The following is a 19,253-nucleotide window of genomic DNA, read 5'->3' on the forward strand; positions in this document are numbered from 1 at the left end:
AAGAAAAGCCTATTACCGGTCGGTAACGGTTGAAATGCGTTAATTTCGTCCGTTACCGACTGATAATGGGCCACCTACATCTCGTCCAAAGACTTTTAGGGGTATAAGTATAGAACCCCAGACTACAGAAAATTAGATCATCCTGGAATCAAGAAGGAACCTCTGCCAAGGAGAAAGCTGGAAGACGGAAGAGGAAGGACTGTCCTTCTGTGTGTTTGAGGGCTGACCTGCATTGCTGCCAAGGAGAGGGGAAGGACTTTGCTTTGTGCTGTGTCCCCTTGCTTGAAGAGATCTCCAAGGGCCTGAGTAGAGCTGGCTCCCTTTTAAGAAGTCCCAGGAACAAAAGGAATTTCCCCCCAGCTTCCCTCCTGAACTGTATTGAGAGAGTTTTGTCCTTCCTAGAGTGATTGGGCCAGTTGTGGTGCTTCTGGAAGTTGTACCTGTTGGCTGGAAAGCTGTCAAGAAGAAACTGAGTCTTTCTACCAAGTTTCATGCATCGCTCGCTTGCGGGGCGCATCCCCGTCATTGCGAGGAAATTCCCTCCGCTACGTAGATCGAGATCATCGTAACGCCTGTTGCCGCTGCAAGAACCAACGCATCCTTCGCTAGCGGAACGCATCGCTCCGGTACGGGATGATTACCATCACTGTGAGTATCATCGCAGAGCCTGTCGTCACCGCTTGCTTGCGGACCGCATCACGTTGCTGCAAGAGTCCTCGCAGAGCCATCGCATCGAGGGGCCGCGAGAGAAGAAGATCGATGCTGCGCCGCGCATTGTCGCCGCACCTGAGATCGTCGCCGTCCCGAAGATCGTCGCAACGTACCTTTGCGAGACGCTTCCTACAAAACCTGTGCACCGGAATCCACACAAGGTATCGCATCCCTCCCTATACAGACCGGAGTCACCGCAACACGCCCGCTGTATCAAGCGGGGTTGTCGCATCGCCTCCCCAGGGTCTCAGAAGTGACCCATCGCTTGTTTTTCAACAATGCAGCTTTCACTTGGAACTTTTGTCGCATCTAAAGGTGCTGTTGGCTAAAACGTGACGCAACTGTGGAATATTTTAACGCAAACTTAAGAACTCTTTTGAAACCATATTCTTGAACTGTGTATGTTGGATTTTTGTCGTTTTGGTCTTGTTTAGTTTAGATTAAGTACTTCTATTTTTCCTAAACTGTTGTGGAGTCCATTTGTGGTGTTTTCACTGTGTTACTGTGAGTGTTGGTACAAATACTTTACACTTTGCCTTTGATAAGCCTGACTGCTCATGTCAGGCTACCAAGGGGGTAAAGCAGGGGTTATCTGAAGAGTGTATCATCCTTACCCTGACAAGAAGCAAGGGTCCCTATTTGGACAGTGGTACCTACCTGTGCCAACTAGAGAGCCCCAGATCTAACAGGAATTATATAACAATTACATCAAAAGGCAGTTTGTTGTAAACAAATGTTAAGCATTTCAATTTAAGGTCACTGTCAAAGCCAGCTTTCGTGATTACACATTTTTCATGTTGATGGGTTCAAACAGTAAAGGCTAAAGATAGAAGGTTAATTAAAGTACATCTTAGTTACCAGAGTAAGATCCTCAATTAAAAAAATTCCAGAAGCAATATTGACATCATCTCAGTCCATCACCTTTTAACGCTGACTGCCTGTTCCTGGTGAAATCCCTGGCACATCATGTAACATGTTTCATCCAACAACACCATGCCATGACCAGGTGCAACACTGGCACAGGTCTTACAGAAAAAGTGCTCAACACATTCACTGTTTTTCAAAGCAAATAAATGAAGAACAGCCATACGCAACCTGCCACAACATTCATCAAACAACAACAATCCAAACAGTCGACATAGCAGAACTAAACAAGCATTTGCAATGCAATCTGTCTCGCCTTTTGTACCTTATAAGTATTTAGCCATTCAACACATACATGACAGCTTACAAAAAACATACTTTACAAAATATGTATTGAATTGCTGCTGCCTTGAGTAGCCCTTTGTGAGCTGAAGCGGTATAAATACTTCTCCCATTGCCAGGCAACATGTTTCTGAGATGCTGGACTCAGCAAAGCACCCAGTCATTGCACCACATGAACTAAGATGATTTCACCTTTCACATGTTCACCCAGAGGGGTGCTGCTCAAGCTTCCTGGAGTATGGGTGTGAGTGGCGTTTGGATTGTGAAAAGCAACACTAGTCGACATATGTCAATCTTGAAGTTGTTTGTTTCCCATGTAAGAATCATGATTTCCAGAAAAAGAGCATAGACAAACCTTATAATTTGTTCTCTCCATGATATTGTTTTGCCTAGTGAATATTAACAGAGGTTACCAATGCAAGAAAAGGCAGAATATATTCCAGCCATGCCAGTTTTAAGGCCCTTTTAAAAACAAGGGTGAATCACAACACATTTTTTTAGCCTATTTTTTGTCACATGCATCACCCTTACAATACCTTTTTTGTCCCTGAATTGTGCTCTGTGATGTTAGAATGCTCTACAAAATGACTCTTCTCAATACATTTTCACTACTGTTTTCTCATTTTCGATGTTAGCAGGAGTTTGCTTTCTTGCTATTCTCCTTGGTACTAATATTCATTTTCAATCAGACCTGACAAAGAGGATTTTTGAACCTTTCATGAGCGATTCCCTCTTAGCTGGAGCAATTTTAAGAAGACACTCGTCAACGTTCACATATATTAGATCTTCTGTGCAGTGAGGCACTGAGGCTACTGAGAGGAGTCGTCCTTTCTTCAGGCAGTCAAGAAGCGGACACACCAGACCTTCTCAGCGACTCCTCACCGAGACACTTACTTACACAAGCCATTATATTGAAAGAATAGGATGCAGGCACATCCTTTTATGAGGGCATGGAACTCAGAGGTGACTTGAACTACTGGGGAATAACATAGTCACATGGCGGAACTGGCAATGTGCCACTGTACCATGTTCCAGTTGGCCTCTGGGATAGAGGGGTGAAGTAATTAGGAAACCAATCTTGAAGCAGTAGTAGTTTATTCACAGGAGAAAACAGCTTGTACAACCACCAGGATAGGAAAGCCAGGTAGATCTGAGCAACTCCCACATACAGAATGTAGAACACACAAAAAAAATAACAATTCCAATGATGCAATCTAAAAAGGATACTACACACCTTCCCCCCTAAAAAATGTATATATATATATAAAAATTAATGAATGAAATCACTCAATTTAACAGGAGTATGTTTAACACAAGAACTTTTCCTTAAGGGAACATCACTAGATTGAACATTCAACTTATCCGCACTACAGTTGGCAGCACATCCACTAGGAATACATTCTTGAGCAAGATTATCATACACAACATCAGAACCTAAAGACCCTTGCCCAAAAGAGTCCAACAAGTTTGAAAAAATCTCATCGTTATTCCTAGTTGAACTTTGTAAATCACCACCAAACGTGTCCAAAAGAGCTGGATAGGAATTACAATTAGAATCAGATGAAGAGGGTTGAGGACTCATTTTAAAATCAGAAGCTCTGCATAAAGAAACCCTTCGGAAGTTCCACACTTTACCACCATCAACCCTAACAGCTTTGCTGAAAACTTCTATAACTCTACAAGGATCAGACCATTTGTTCCACTTAGAACCAGAAGTTCTTCCAAATTTGACTCTCACAAAGTCACCAACTTTAATCCTTGATCTATGATCACTTAAACGACCAGAGGGACACCTCATCTTTTCCTGATATTTCAAAACCTTATCTCTAATCTTGGAAGGATCAAAAGAAGACTCACAAGGAATCTTCATCTTCATCCACCAATGTAAAAGCTTTGAACCAGATTGCCTACCTTTTAACAATTCAAACGGGGATATACCCGTAACTGAATTGGGAGAAGTGTAGTAAGGCAAAAGAGACGCACAAAGGGTTTTCTTCCAATCTAACTTGCTTTTAACAGCCAGTTGAATGGATTCCTTAATAACTCTATTGAAGCTTTCCGTTTGACGATTGGCCTGAGGATTGTAATTAGACACCCTTTTGTGCACTACACCACACCTATCAAGGAAAGAAGAAAACTCTCTACTAATAAATTGTGGACCATCATCCGATACTAACTCAGCTGGAATGCCCTCTCTACAAAATATTTCATCAAGGAACTCAACTACCTGAGAAGAACCAACCTTGTCCACGACTTTCAACTCAGGCCATTTAGAGAAATAGTCAATCAACACCAAGATGAAAACAGTCTTGTTATCTGATAAATCAAGAGGACCAATAATATCAATCCCTAATTTCTTTCAAGGACACATAGTAAACTCAATAGGAGAAATATCCATTTTCGCAGCTAAAGGTTTAACTGACTTGTCACTATTGGCACAAGGAGAACATGAACTGACCCATTTGTCAACCATTCTATCAATACCAGGCCACCAGTAGAATTCACGGATTCTTCTTTTAGTGCTAGACATGCCCATGTGGCCTTTATGTGCCATAAGAATTATTTTTTCTCTCAAATCACAAGGAGGAACTATCTTATCCCCTCTAGTTACAAAACCATGATCAAACATGAGTTCCTCGTCATGATCTTCAAAATTCTTCCCATAGATAAAGATATCATCTTGAAAGGCAATGGCATTATCACAACCATCCAAAACATCTTTCATAAGTCTTTAAAATACATACGCCGCACTGGCTAAACCAAATGGCATGCGTCAAAATTGAAACATGCCCTCTGGTGTAATAAAAGTGGTAAGAAACTTGGAATCCTCATGTAGTAGCACTTGGTGATAGGCACTAGCCAAGTCTAAGGTTGAAAAGACACAAGCACCAGAAAGTGTAGAAATCAGTTCATGAATGTGGGGTAACGGATGTCTATCAACCCAAATTTTACTGTTCAAACTGCGGAGATCAACACATAAACGAAGTTCACCATTGCTCTTACGGGATAAAAGTACTGGAGAAACCCAGGGAGAGGACTCTGTTGGTTCTATAATTCCTCTAGTCACTAAGTCCAACAAAATAGTTTTCAATTTGTCCCGGTATGCTAAAGATACATTCCTAACTTTATGTCGAACTGGTATTGCACCTCCTTTAAAATAATTTTATGTTTGAAATGTACAAATTCCCCAAGGGTATCAGAAAAAATGTTAGGAAATGTGCTTTTAATTTGGACAGTGAACTCATCATCAGCAGGAGGTACTAAATACACTGGTGGAGAAGCATTGGGATCCAATTTAATTCCCAACTCGTGTTGATGTGGCCAACCTAGGATAGAAGCTCCTTTAGATGCAATATAGATTTTGCCTTTAATGTTCCTATCTTTAAATTCAATATCCGCCCACATAAAACCATCCAGATCAATTTTCTGACCAGTATATCCTCCTGGTCGAACATCAGGTGGTAGCAAATTTGAAGAATTCCAGTACTTGTTAAAAATATCTCTGCCAATTATACTGTATCAGGCACACGAGTCTATAAGCATCGACATTTCTATACCATTAATTAAGATTTTATCTTTGGGAAAGCCTTTGCATTTAGCGTCACCTACACATAATAAAGTATTGATTTCCTGAATTACCTCAGGATTTTCATACTCAGAACAAGTTAACAAGTTTATTTTTTGTGGAGATCTACACATTTTACTAAACTGACCTGGCTTCTTGCATTTTATACAAATTTTATTCCATGCTGGGCAACCTCTGTAGTTACCTACATGATCATTTCCTCCACACCTGTAACAAATTACCTGGGATTTCTTGCCCGTGAATTTGTTGTCCCTTCCAAAATAGTCCTTTTTAGTTTGAGTGAAAGGAAACTTTTTTGGATTGTGAACATCCTTTACTAAAGCAACTTCAGGAATTATTACCTTGTCCTTAACATCTTGGCCTCTAATCTTACTAACAAAAAGCTCTGATTGTTCGATGCCTTTAGCGATATTTAATACAGCATTAAGGGAAGATTCTGTCCCCATCCACAAACGTTCTTGTATCTTTTTACTCTTGGTCTTCATCACAATTTGATCTCTTAATACCTGTTCAAAATTAATTGTTTCAAAAGCACAAGAACCTGCTAAAGTACGTAATGCAGCCATGTAGTTCGCAATAGACTCATCGTCTTTCTGTGCCCTAGAAAAAACTTAAATCTCTCCATCACTGTGTTGATTTTCCTTCCAAACCTAGTAGCTAATTGTTTTATTACGACCTCAAAAATGTTAAAATCATCCGCACCCTCAATAGGAGGTACATTTTCTAACTCCTTAAGACCTGCACCTCCTAAACAAATTTTTAATAGTGCTAATTTCCTTTTGGGAGAACACCCATCTTCCTCCACTACATCCACATAGGCTAGAAATGTGGGATACCACAAATCCCACTCCACCTTAGGATCCCCAGCAGTAGGTAAAAAATGTGGAGGAGAGGCAATGTTATTCGACATTTCAAATAATTAACACAGTACAAAATGTAAAGAGTTTTACAATAAAGAAGAAATAAAATAACAAATCAACAACATAAAAGTAGTCACCGTGGTCGAATTTGTTTCTTCAAACAGATTCTAAAAGCTTGATGCAAAGTGAATAAAAGTGCAGCAGTTCGTCAAATGCAAATGTTTGTTGTGTGGGGCAGAGCTGAGGAGAAATTAAGTCTAATTAACTGTCACAGCGCAGCATATCGTAGCGTCGTGTTCATGGAAAACGGAGAATAAAAAAATAAAAAAAATGGCAGCTACGTTACGTTCAAGCGTGTGACGCTTTGACCTCTGCGTCACGCGTAGGACGCTTTGACAAACGTCGTGCAGAATGTTGACACAGAGATTCCGAGGCTCGCTCAGCCATCAACAAGAACTTGCCCAAACACAACGGAACTTCTGGATAAGTTCAAAAGATGCAGAGAGTCTTAAGGTATGAAAATAAAAGCATTAGAAAACTTCATGAAAATAGCATTTGCTTTTCAAAGAAACAACACACCAGCTGTGGTTAGCCTTTAGCCTTGTGGAAGCAATAAAATTAAGTCTGCCAAAATAATATACGAATTGGCATACAAAAATGATGATAGAAATACACTCCCGCAGGTGCAATCAAAGCACAGAATTTATCACAGCCGCTGGTGCAATCATTTTACACATACTGAAATTTAAAAAAAAATACCTTTGAAATGCGTGAACGCTGTTTCTCGAGTTAAAAAAAATACTTCAAAAGATGAGTCATTCTTCAAAATCCCGATCGTCGCCAAATTATGAAGTAAATAGGAAACCAATCTTGAAGCAGTAGTAGTTTATTCACAGGAGAAAACAGCTTGTACAACCACCAGGATAGGAAAGCCAGATAGAGCTGAGCAACTCCCACATACAGAATGTAGAACACACAAAGAAACATAACAATTCCAATGATGCAATCTAAAAGGGATACTACAAGGGGCTACTTTAAAAGTTGGATACACTGATCCAACGATGAAAGCCTCAGTGGACAAACTTTTGCCTTGGTCCACTACTGGAGTGTGGAGTAGGGCCCTTTTGGCACTTTCTTTTTCTTCCAACACATGAGTCCCTGCCTCACTTTGCTTGAATGTCACTTTTGTCGACTTCCTCTCCTCCTTGCGTAGCTGTCAAGCGACCCATAATACAAAAATTGAATAAATAAATCAATACATTTTCTAAAAATTGCCTTTAAGCGCGGTCTTACTTAATCAGTCAGTCCTTCACAGAAGGCATGTCACCAGGGCATCGCGCTTCCCCGTGGTGTACTTAGCAGCTGGACGCCAAGCGACACACAGCATTTTCAATGCTTCTAAGCAAAACATTTTGCAGCCAGCTGCATTCTGAACTGAGACCTACAAACTGAGGTAAATCCACTCTGATCAAGGTGCCTTGCAGAATTTTAAAAAATCGGCTCTCTGTGGAAGGAAAGAAATTAGGAATAAAAGGAGAAAAACATATGAATGCGGTTTACAAATGTGATACGTTTGTTTTCTTTTCTTTTTCCCTTTTTTTCCTACACTCAGCATTTGAAGAAACATATCAGAATAACAAAATAGTTATGCTAGAATGTACAGTTTCCTTCCCAGCAGAAAAGTCATAATGAACACCCATTTTGGTTTAAATTGCTTCCGTACAAACTGTAACCAGCAATGTCTTTTCCAAAGACTTTTTAACGTTTTTCACTGGATACGTGTTGCGCGTGGATTTTTTTCAGAGAAGACTAATATTTAAGCCTGGAACATGCACATCAGCAAGATAAAATGGCAGGGAACGAAATGTGAATAGCCCTTATTAAAGTAACAGGGGTGCCCAAACCGGTAGACGGGGGGTGGGGGGTATGTAAGTCCGTGCACCAGTGCTGACCGGAATGCGACTGCATTTCTGGAAAGTGCGCTGGTTAAAATGATGTCACTCACATGACCTATTCACAGCCGAACACAACTACAATGGATAAAACATTTGGAAACTCAATATCCAAACGAAGTGGATGTGGAACCAAGAGCCGGCTGGAGCCACTAGAAAAATGAAACTAGTTCAGACATTTCCTGTTGCGGGCACTAGGCCTACTCACACAAGTGAGGTACCATTTTTATCGGAAGACTTTTGTGGATCCACGTAGATTCCAGAACTTTCCATCACAGAAATGTGAGGAAAATGTGTTGTTTGACAAAGTTTGAGGTTTGCAAGGGATTTTAGGTAACCGAACCTGGTGAGAGCCACTCAAGTCACCCCCTCCTTGATTTCACTGTGTGGTGGTGGGCCTCAGCAAGCCTACCGGTGCAAGGGGTTCGTCCTTCTCTGCACAGAGTCCTCAGACCAATAGGAAGAAGTTGGCACAGAAACTGGAATAGAAAATACAAAGTTTAATAAACCTCATGAGGTGGAACTACATTCACACAGCACCCTTCGGTAATGTATGAAGTAGCACACTGAACAGAAGGAGCATGGTCCTTTTATACCCACACAGGGGCTCAAAAGAAGGCGGTACAAGTACAGAAGAAGGTTTTATGTACATATAAGGTCATATAGAAATGCACAGTCGACAAGTAGGAGGGGTTAACAGTTTCCCAAGATTAGTAAACGCATACTGACAGTTACATACTACTAACAGCTGCAAACTCAACTGGGCATGTGCGAAAGTGGAAGATACTAAATATAGTTAGTTTCTAGGCAGATTTCAAGAGCAGTTAACAGGAAGGTAGGACAGAGCACATGGCGAGCACGTGGTAGCACATGGCAAACAAAATGGCTGACAGAAATACAAAATGGATTCCACAAAACGGGCAAGATAGTCTCTAAATAAAGATGGCTTCTGCTAATGCTTAACCTAATTGCTGCCAAATTACAACAACTGGGTGTCTAGTTTTCAAAAATGTATAGGTTTGCTAGGTTTTCCTAGGTGCCGGTAGAGCTCGGGTTGAAAATCTACAGCTAGGCACTTTGCAAAAAAAGGATCAGTTTTCACTGTAAGAATGTGGGGAATTTTGTTAATCCACGCAGATTCCAGAACTTTCCATCACAGAAATGTGAGGAAAATGTGTTTTTTTGACAAATTTTGAGGCTTGCAAGGGATTTTAGGTAACCGAACCTGGTGAGAGCCACACAAGTCACCTCTCCTTGATTTCACTGGGTGTCTAGTTTTCAAAAATGTATAGGTTTGCTAGGTTTTCCTAGATGCTGGCAGAGCTAGGGTTCTAAATCTACAGCTAGGCACTTTGCAAAAAAAGGGTCAGTTTTCACTGTAAGAATGTGGTGTGACCATTTTGCGTTTTGGGCTGTTTCCTGTCATGGGCACTAGGCCTACCCACACAAGTGAGGTACCATTTTCATCGGAATGCTTTGGAGATTGCGGGATGGTCGGAATTTTGTGGATCCACGCAGATTACAGAACTTTCCATCACAGAAATGTGAGGAAAGTGTGCTTATTCTGGGTAACATAACCTGGTGAAAGCCAAACAAGTCACCCTATCCTGGATTCCCATGGGTGTCTAGTTTTCAAAAATGTATAGGTTTGCTAGGTTTCCCTAGGTGCCGGCAGAGCCAGGGTTTGCAATCTTCATCTAGGCACTTTGCAAAAAAAGGGTCAATTTCAATGTAAAAATGTGGTGTATCCAGGTTGCGTTTTGGGATATTTCCTGTTGCGGGCACTAGGCCTACTCACACAAGTGAGGTACCATTTTAGCAAATGATGCCCTAAGTGATTAAGTTGACCTTGCCAAGCCATACCTATACTACTGCAGAGGACAGAAGACCCCAAATTCATCCTGAAAGCTTTACCTGATAACTCTTCCCTGATTCTTTCAATTGACAAAGAATAAAGCGAATGGCAATCATGGCTTTTTGACTGAAAAAATGCAATCTGTCCTAATGGCGGTGGGTTCTTCTGGATATTGCCCTCTACTTCTTATTCCAGTATGTTAGTGATTTTTGTAATACAATTGAAGAGACTGATACATTTTACATTGGTAAAAACAGAATTGCCACCCTTAGTAGTGGAGGTCTACAGGGGACCAATGTTTGAAAAAGCCATCCAACAAATCGTAGCAAAGTGGCTGTTTATGCTTTTTACACACATAGCTTTTGATAAAATATATTTATCTCAACTCCATTCATAAATTATCCGTTGAATGTTTTAATTCATTGCACATATATTTAAACATAGAAACATCTTCTTGTTCTTTATATGGGATGGATTCAAAATAGCCTATAGTGCGTTTAATAATATTCTAATATTTGAACATTTTTTATATTTATTCTAAAAACAGGCATTTAATTACAATAGCGTCCAAACAATATCGTTTACCTGTTTGGTTTGGAGGTGTCTATTAATAAAAGCTCTCAAATCTCTTTATCTTTAGCTCTGTTTGGAAACAACCAGTGGCCAACGACGACCTTCCGGCCTGCATTATCCGTGGCACAGTGGTGGTGAAACCGGCTGCAGTGGAGTTTGCTGACACTACAGTCACATTTGAGGACAGGTCCAAAGAGGATATTGACGCAATCATCTTCTCGACAGGGTTCAATGTCTCTTTTCCTTTCCTGGAAGAATCTGACATCAAAATTAGTATGGATAAAGTTTCTCTCTACAGGAACATCTTTCCACTGAACCTTGAGAAACCTACCTTGGCATTCATTGGCCTGGTCCAACCTATTGCTTCCATCTTGGTTACTTCAGAAATGCAAGCGCGGTGGGCCACACGAATCCTCAAAGGTAGGTGTACAGTAGGACAGTGAGTCAATGAGGTACAGTGCCACCTCTATATATTTGACACGGTATGCAAGATACATTTTGTGCACCCCTTTTTTCTTTTTTTCTAGCCTGTCAATGGTTTTTGAGTGATGTCACAGGAAGAGCATGTCTCAGGTGACTGCCAATGTAGTCCATGCTAAGAAATGTCAATGCAGGGCCATTACCTAGAAAGAGGTTAGCTGCAGCATTATAAATGTAAGATATTTTAATAAATAAGCATATTATTTCCTGCCAAAACTACAAAACGTTATTTGGGAATTTAAAGAAAGTTGCAATGGTTATAAAATGTATTCTGAATTAACTTTTACTTTCCGGTAAAAGAAAAGACACAACTTTCACCTGGAAGTTGATATTTTACAAAACATTGAACTTTACAGCGGGCTCTAAGGGATAAGTTTGTGGAAAGCAGAAGCATTAGGATAAGTTTTCATAACTCTGAGGACATCCTTCAAAAGCCATAATATTTGTATGTAAAAGTAGTACTAATTTTCCAGGGATCCCTTCAAATGGGACATAAGCTGATCATGAAATGTTATACTAACTACTAACTATCTGTTTATACTGGAAATTTTCTGACACAAAATGGTGTTAACTTCACAAGGAGCTTGTGGTGCGTAACTTTATGAAGGGGCTTTCCTCCGTTGGAATTAATGTTGGGATATCAAATAATTTTTTAGGTCTCGAACTAGGCAGCGCATGCGCACACAGACCCCACTCCAGACACACACATCCAGTGTGACGGGCTCTCAGAATGATCGGAGATGGTTTCAATGAGGTCTCGGTTTCTCTGACTGCTAGTTATACTAGAATGTATATTTATACCCCTGGCACTGTCTCAATTGCTTGCAAATTGAGCACTGAATTACCCTCAGAGCTGGGCAAACAATTTCTCAGTGCTCCGGCTGCAGTTTTGATGAGGGCTGTTTGGCGTCATTGGCAGGGTCCACCCCGCCCGTTGTTTGCGTTAATATATCCAAGCCTCCCCTCAAGAGCCATGATCCACGTGCACTGGGAAGAGGAAGGGGGCGAAGGAGGGCAGGGCAGGCTACCAAGGGGAGGAAGGGGTGAGAGACTAGAGGCAGAAGTGAGAATTGCGCATGTGTTATAGAGTCAGGCAAAAAAAGCCGTCATCAGCGCAACATGAAAAAGGAGTGCAAGCAACTAGCCAATCCCACAACAAACAAGCATTTCTTAATGCAATAGGACTCGTATTTATGCTAGTCCTATTGCATTGGAAGCGGGAGGACGGAGGTACAGAAAGGCACGAACGGGAGTCCGGGGGATGCGAGGGGGGGGGGGGGCAAAAAGTCACAGAGTGCGGGAGGGGGTGGGTGGAACACAGGGCAAAAATAGTTTTGAAGTAAAGGGGCCATTAGCCGGGTAAGGATATACTTGACAACATGGCTGTCAGGAGGAGGGACTAACAACCTAAAAACGAATGAAAATGCAGCATTTACGAAAAAAGCCAATGAAAACATAGATTAGCAAGTGGGCGGAGCTTCCCCCACAATACTGGTATATAGCCTTAATGTACACAAGAATTACATGTTAAACTAATCTCTCGAAATATTTATGAAATGCGTAGAGATCTAGGGTGGTTTAAAACTCTGTGCGATTTGACCTTGCAAAATCGGATTCTATTGTCGGAGGCCGCCTCTGTCGCATCGGACGGACTGCATTAATAATAGGTTCCCAGTCAGTGGCGGCTGGTGACATTTGAAAGTAGTGTGGCGCAAAATAATTGCCGTACAACACTGTAGCGAGCGAGCGCAGCGAGCGAGCTTTTAACCACCTACAGGGGATTTTTTGGTTCCACCCCCAAGAACATTTTGAAAAAAGAGTGTGCAAATGGTGCATTTTCAAGCAAATTTGATAAAGTAGGAAGGTAAACGACGACTACATAACCTAAGTGCACAAATATTCTTTTCATATATGAGCATCTCTAGAAGCCTGTGTTTATTATACGGATTACAACAAGGACTGCCTTAATTTACCACCAAAGACGTGAAGCAGGGCCAGTCGAAAATGCTTTGTGAGCACCATATGAAAAATTATTTCTGGGTCTATTTGATAAAATTGTTTGCAATATTGAGCTGTACTTTAGCACACTTTGTGAATTACACAGAGAAAGATAATTCTCCTAACATACACAACAGGTCAAATTTAGAAGTACAGAGATTAACTTTACAAAGGTTCCTCAAATTTCCATACAATCAAACCTGCAATCTAACTTACGGAAAGCCCAAACTGTGTGCTCTGCTGAGATTTTGCAAGGTTACAGGCATCAGTAGTGTGTCAGGCCTGCTTGCTTCGAGCCTCTCTCAGTACACACCAGACCCTCTTCCATTATCATTTAAGCTGCTTGCCCATTAATCTTACATGCTGGGTCCCTTTTATCCTGCTTTAAATGGAACCGAGTCTCTAATCATGACAATGCATAACAATGTAATGAATTACATTCATCCCCAAACCTCAAGCCATCTACAAAAGAGTCCACAACTACAATCCCACATCTGCTATGAAACAGGCGCATGACATTGTGTACCCAAGGGCAGGACTCACGGGCAAACGCTGCAAAGCAAATTTACATCCCAGATTCTCCGAACTAAGAAGACTTATTGCTCTCCCAGGGCTTCTATTTATTTTTATTCACATGGTAATATCAAAAGCAGTGAAAATGAATTCTTAGAAAACATCGTCAGTGACCTTTCATCTTTTAATAAAGCAATCGGGTATGACCACAGCTTTTAAATTAGCATAACGGCTTGTGCATAATGCACCGAAACAGGGACACAGTCACCCACATACTTGATGCCCCCCGCACCTATCTTCATTTCGACAACATTCTAATTATCTGTGCTAGATTATGAAATCCACCACAGATTTTAAGTGCTATTAAAAATCTCCAGAAACCCCATGTGCTGTAATAAACACTGCAATGCCCTACACGCACTTAACATTTCTCTCTCCTCTATTGCTTTGTGTTCAGAGACAACCTCTGTTAAGACTTAAATCAACAGCCACCATATGTGCTATTCAAGCAGAACAACAAAACTGTCATAAATACAGAGTGGGCAGAACGAGGCTCTGAATATTAAACCGACAAAGGGTGCTGACGTATCAGAATAGGGAGAAATAATGGTTAAAGTTAACACAGCTGTTAACTTTTTTTGTAACGTTCAAAGAGCAGCTTTTTGAAGAACGTTTAAGAAAACGTGCGCTGTGAACAGTCAGACTGAGGAGGAAATCAAATCAAAAGAAAGTGTGCTTTTCAATAATGGTCAAATCCAAGCGTACAAACTAAAACATGTATCTCACAAGTATCAGGCAATTCATTACCCTCCTCCCCTGAAACGGAAAATTAACTAACCCAACTGTGTAGTAGAGGTTTCACTTCAGGTCTGTGCATGCCACACGAGCAGTGTCTCTTACTGCATAGCTCTCTGAAGAGGAAGTGTGAGGCCAAAGGCTCCAAGGGGGACTAGTGCATCCAAATCCTGAGCAAAGACACTCTGTCCGGTCACCATGGCGCCCTGGGCCCCCACCACTGAGGAGAACTACGGAGTGATTGAGTGAGAGCGCCTAACATGGGGCAGCAAGGGCTTTCTGGCACTGCCAGCGCCATTGTTTCAAGTGTAACCTCAGTGCAGCTCTTGTAAACTGAGCACAACCCTGACTAATGTGTGATCTTTTTCTCGCGCTGAGAGCCTAGAGGGGACGAGGGCTCTGTGGACCCTACGAAAAGCACATTCTGTTTCTTCATTGTCATTGTTCTTATTAAGCAGTTATGAAAAGCGCTAAGCAGACCTCTTGGGCGTCGGAGCGCTGTACGACACTAGTGCACTATGAGTAGATTTAATATACAACTGATTTTGATCTACAAGGTGACTTTGCTGCGTGTGATTGCGGTGTTTGTGTAGGGCAGTCAGGCTCCGTTCTAGAGGGTGGGTCAGGCCCACCCAAGGAATACCCTGCTGCCCCACCCTTAACCTTTAACTTTAAACTGCGCTCTCGGAAGTTCTTGTACATTAACTGCAGCGCTTTCCTTCCAACAGGTTAAACAGAGCACAAGCCCAATCGCGCAATAATCAGGCCACACTGATGTTTAAAGCATAAAAGGCCATTTATTAGGACCTGGCTGCACAAACATAAAGAACCGAAATACAACAATCAACAACAAATTCCCCCCCCCCATCAACTCAACCTTCATACACTCCGGACTCACCTTCCATTCCACTCCATGCCCCATTCTCTTCTTAATCCCTTTCGTCTGATCTCTCTTAGCATCCTGGCACTACTCTCATGCCTCTAGTCGCCCCCCCATTATTCACTCCTCTCCCCCACGAGAGGTGGGTGCACCCGCTAGTGACTCCCCCACCCCTCCCAAATACCGTCAACCAGGGAATCCCCTTTAGGGCGGTTACCTGCCCCCCCCCCGAGGACCTACTGTGGATCTTTCGCCCCATCCCTTCATGCATTCCTGTGACACCATAACGCCTCATTCCACAGCTTGCTCACCACATCCCTCACTTCCATCATATAATAGGCATTCCCAAGTGTCGAAAGATGTACTCCGTCATCCCTAAAAAGCAGTCTCTCTTCAAGTCGTAGTCCAGGGTGGGCTATCACCTTAATGTCTCTGTCCTCGCAAAAACCCTCATAGCTCTGTTCAACTTCCTCCGAGCTTTCTCAACTGCCCCATGCTTGATCACCCCCTTCCAAATCCTTCAGGGAACAAATTCAGTCCAAGCAATACAAGTCCCAGATAATTTCTGTGTCATCACTTCCAAGTCCCTCTGCATCAGCTGCAAGAGCGCCAAACCCGACAGCTGAATCAAGTCATTCTCCCCCAAATGAATAATTAACAGATCTGGGCATCCTTTCTGAGGGTCCATCTTCGCGAGCCAGGGCAATAGTGCCCCCCATCGCATCCCCCCTTTCCCCCACCAATGCACCTCATGTTGTTGTCCTCCGGAGTCCCAGGTTACGGTCATACACCTGTTGCTCGGAAGCAGAGAACGGCCCGGGACCAGGGTTCAATTCCTGACACGGCAGGGTCGTGGACCAGGGACAGCGGACTCGATAATTCTCGCCTCGGTGCCTACTCTAAACAGGGATCACAGTCGGCAACTCTGGGCATTAGCATGCCTCATCTCTACAACGGCCCCCCACATTCGCCGGGGATGCCTGGTTTCACCTTGGAGATACCCAGTAGGGACAATCTCACAGGGATAGCCAGGACGGGTTCCCCAGCGGTCTACAGCGCCACGACACCTCAGGGCAGCAGTGCGCTTTACAAGACACATACATTTACATTTACATTTGCTCTGCATATTTAGAGGCCCAGTGCATAAACGAATGCCCCACAATCCATGTGACCGTCTTAGCCCCCGGTACGCCCACACAACCTATTAAAGAAAAAGGAATTAGTATACATCCTGGAATACAGCTACCACCAACCCCATACAACCCAAAACCCCAGACCCAAGACCCTACTTCCTGACATACCATTCACAACACCGGGACTCCCACCTACCAATCCGCTGAATCTTGTCCCATGACCATCCCAGCCTTGCCGCTGCTGTCGCTGCCCCAATTCGGAAAGAATGTGTCCCAAAACCTGCTAGGTTCAAACCCAACCTGCCCAATGTCATGCACAAAACAGCCAACAACTGTGAGGCCGTGACCCTGGCCCCAGAGGCACGACAAAAGTTCTCACCCCTTGTCGCCGCAGCAAAACTCACAAATGCCCTCCACTCAGCCACCGGGCACACTCCCCCCATCCACTTTCACACAGCCAGACCCACTTACCCCACCCCAACTGATCCGTTTTAGCATCCCAACCAAATCCCCAGGCAACCTACCTCTAACTTGACCTCCTCATACCTCCTACCTCTTCTGGTCCTCGTCCCCAACAACTCTGAGACCCTGAACGCCCCAAAAAACATCCACACCATACACAACCTGAAAATACGAACCTCGAAACTATCATAACAACACATCAGTAACACCTCAACCAAACGGACTAACAGTTAAAAAGTCACTGCTTCCCTCAACAGCCCCCCCTCCGCTCCCTACCCCAACCCCTGAGCATACCACCAAAGACCAAATCCTTTGTAGGGTCAAAACCGAAAAACAAGCTACCATAAAGGACAACCCTGCCAATTTTCCCGCAATGGTCGCGGACAACAACCCCTTGTCAATACAGTCTAATACAAATTGCAACACCCCTTGTTCGATCACTGAACGAACTCCACATGCCGCATCCTGCCGCCATCCCATTAATGAGCCAAACTCCTCCCACTCCAGCCTGTAGGTTCGCCTCGTTGAGTCCGCCACAGAGTTCTCCACCAATCTTAAAACCCTCACTCCCCCAAGGCCCAGAAGCCGGCCGGCAGTCTGGTCTTGCACCGATCCGTTCCAGGTGCCAATCTCCGGAACCGCTGACACTTCGAATGAGACGAAGCATCTGCAATGTCAATATTTGCTCCAGGGACATGCTTGGCTCGAAAACCCACATTCAACCTCAAACATTTCAGCATGAAACTCCTCAACAAGCGTAGCACTCTCAGATCTCTTGCCCTCTGTCGGTTGACCAACTCGAGTCTATATCAAAAAGAGGGAGGTAAGACAGTTGATCAATTGATCAACGGACACAATTTACCACACAGAGTGGTGGAAGGTCCAGTAACAGCTTGTGTCCGTATCTAGCACTAGGAATTCAATAGGGGGTTGCTGAACTGTTCCTATGGAGAGTTAGGGAAGAATTAACTGGCGTGACCAAAGGTGTTAGAGTAACACCCTGGGGCATCCATTTTGTTGGGTGTAGTTGCCTCACACACCCCGAAGGGTGTCATGCTTCATCATCGGCGGTTGCTCCTCGTCGGGGAGGCGGTGCAATCCCCGACAGGCTCACCTCAAAGAGGGGCTCTTTGGCGGAGATCTTTTTATCCAACAGCCTTATGGTGAGGTGGGGGTGTGTGGGCAGGGCTAGGTGTAATGGTGTGAGGGATATTAAAATGTAGCAAGGGGTACCGGAATTCAGTTTATTCTGGGGGTCCCCTGGGTGCAGTTAAAAAGTGGGGTTAGCTCACTAGGTGTCAGCAGGTTAGGTCGGGTGACCCTAGATGAGACTAAAAGTGAAGGTGGTCGACATGTTTCTCGCTGTGGGTATAGTCACCCGCGATTCATCAGGACCTTAACAAAGTGAAGGGAAACATGCTAGTGTCATGTGTGTGATTATTGTTACCTCTGTGGGTTCTCCTATGCCTATACATAGAGAAAAAGGAAACAATGATTAAATACAAATCTGCATTAAAAAATAAGTCACGTCAATGCCAGGGCGTGTAAACAAAGTGGCATGCTGTTGGTGCTGTGTGGCAATGAACACAACCACTGCATGCCTTGTAAATTGCGTGTGCACAGTGCAAAGTGGGGAGCACACACAACTGCTGAGTCGGTGAGGAGGGTTGTGGTAGGGTGCTGGCTAAAAACAATGGTTTAGAAGTAATTAAAAAGGGTAAGAATGCAACAGCTTAGATGAAATGCACTGCTCCTCTAGTGTAAAATGAGCAGTTTTAGTGTAACAGGCACCGTTTGTAATATACTGTGGCTTTATGTAAAACACACACACACTGTGACCAAATGAGCTCTAGGTTGGGAAAGCCCATGTGCCCCACTTACCTAATGGTCAAGGACTATTTGCCACATGAGGGGTCGGCGGGACAAAACATCAGGGATGAGCCCAAGGGTTTAGCTGGAGATAGAGCATAACATTGCGCCTGTGGTTTACTGCTAGGACTAATGTCAGTTTATCTCAATAAAGTTTTTAGACTGGAAGGCTAAGAACCTCCATATTATCGCCCTCCGCTTATCTCCCGCCTATTTGACTCACCTCCATGCTCCTGTGTCCGTGTTGTTAGACCTACCCTTCTCCGCCGAGCTCGAGTAGATGTGTGAGCTCGGCGGCCGGGGCAATTTAAACCGCATTGACAAGTCGGCGTATGACAACGCGTCTCCGCCTCCTCTGTCAGGTCACATGGTTTTGCGAG

At 43.3% G+C, this 19,253-nt stretch overlaps 1 protein-coding gene across 1 annotated transcript in view; it reads left to right on the top strand.

Annotated features, from left to right (window-relative positions):
* Positions 1 to 19,253, top strand: part of LOC147747820 (dimethylaniline monooxygenase [N-oxide-forming] 2-like) — a 286,573-nt gene that overhangs the window by 216,484 nt on the left and 50,836 nt on the right. The window contains exon 7 of the mRNA XM_086956221.1: positions 10,811 to 11,163. Coding sequence (XP_086812347.1) covers positions 10,811 to 11,163 — 353 coding nt within the window. The remainder of the gene's footprint in view (positions 1 to 10,810; positions 11,164 to 19,253) is intronic.

The sequence above is a fragment of the Lissotriton vulgaris genome, chromosome 1_1, assembly GCF_964263255.1.
Source record: "Lissotriton vulgaris chromosome 1_1, aLisVul1.2, whole genome shotgun sequence".
Lineage (NCBI taxonomy): Eukaryota > Metazoa > Chordata > Amphibia > Caudata > Salamandridae > Lissotriton > Lissotriton vulgaris.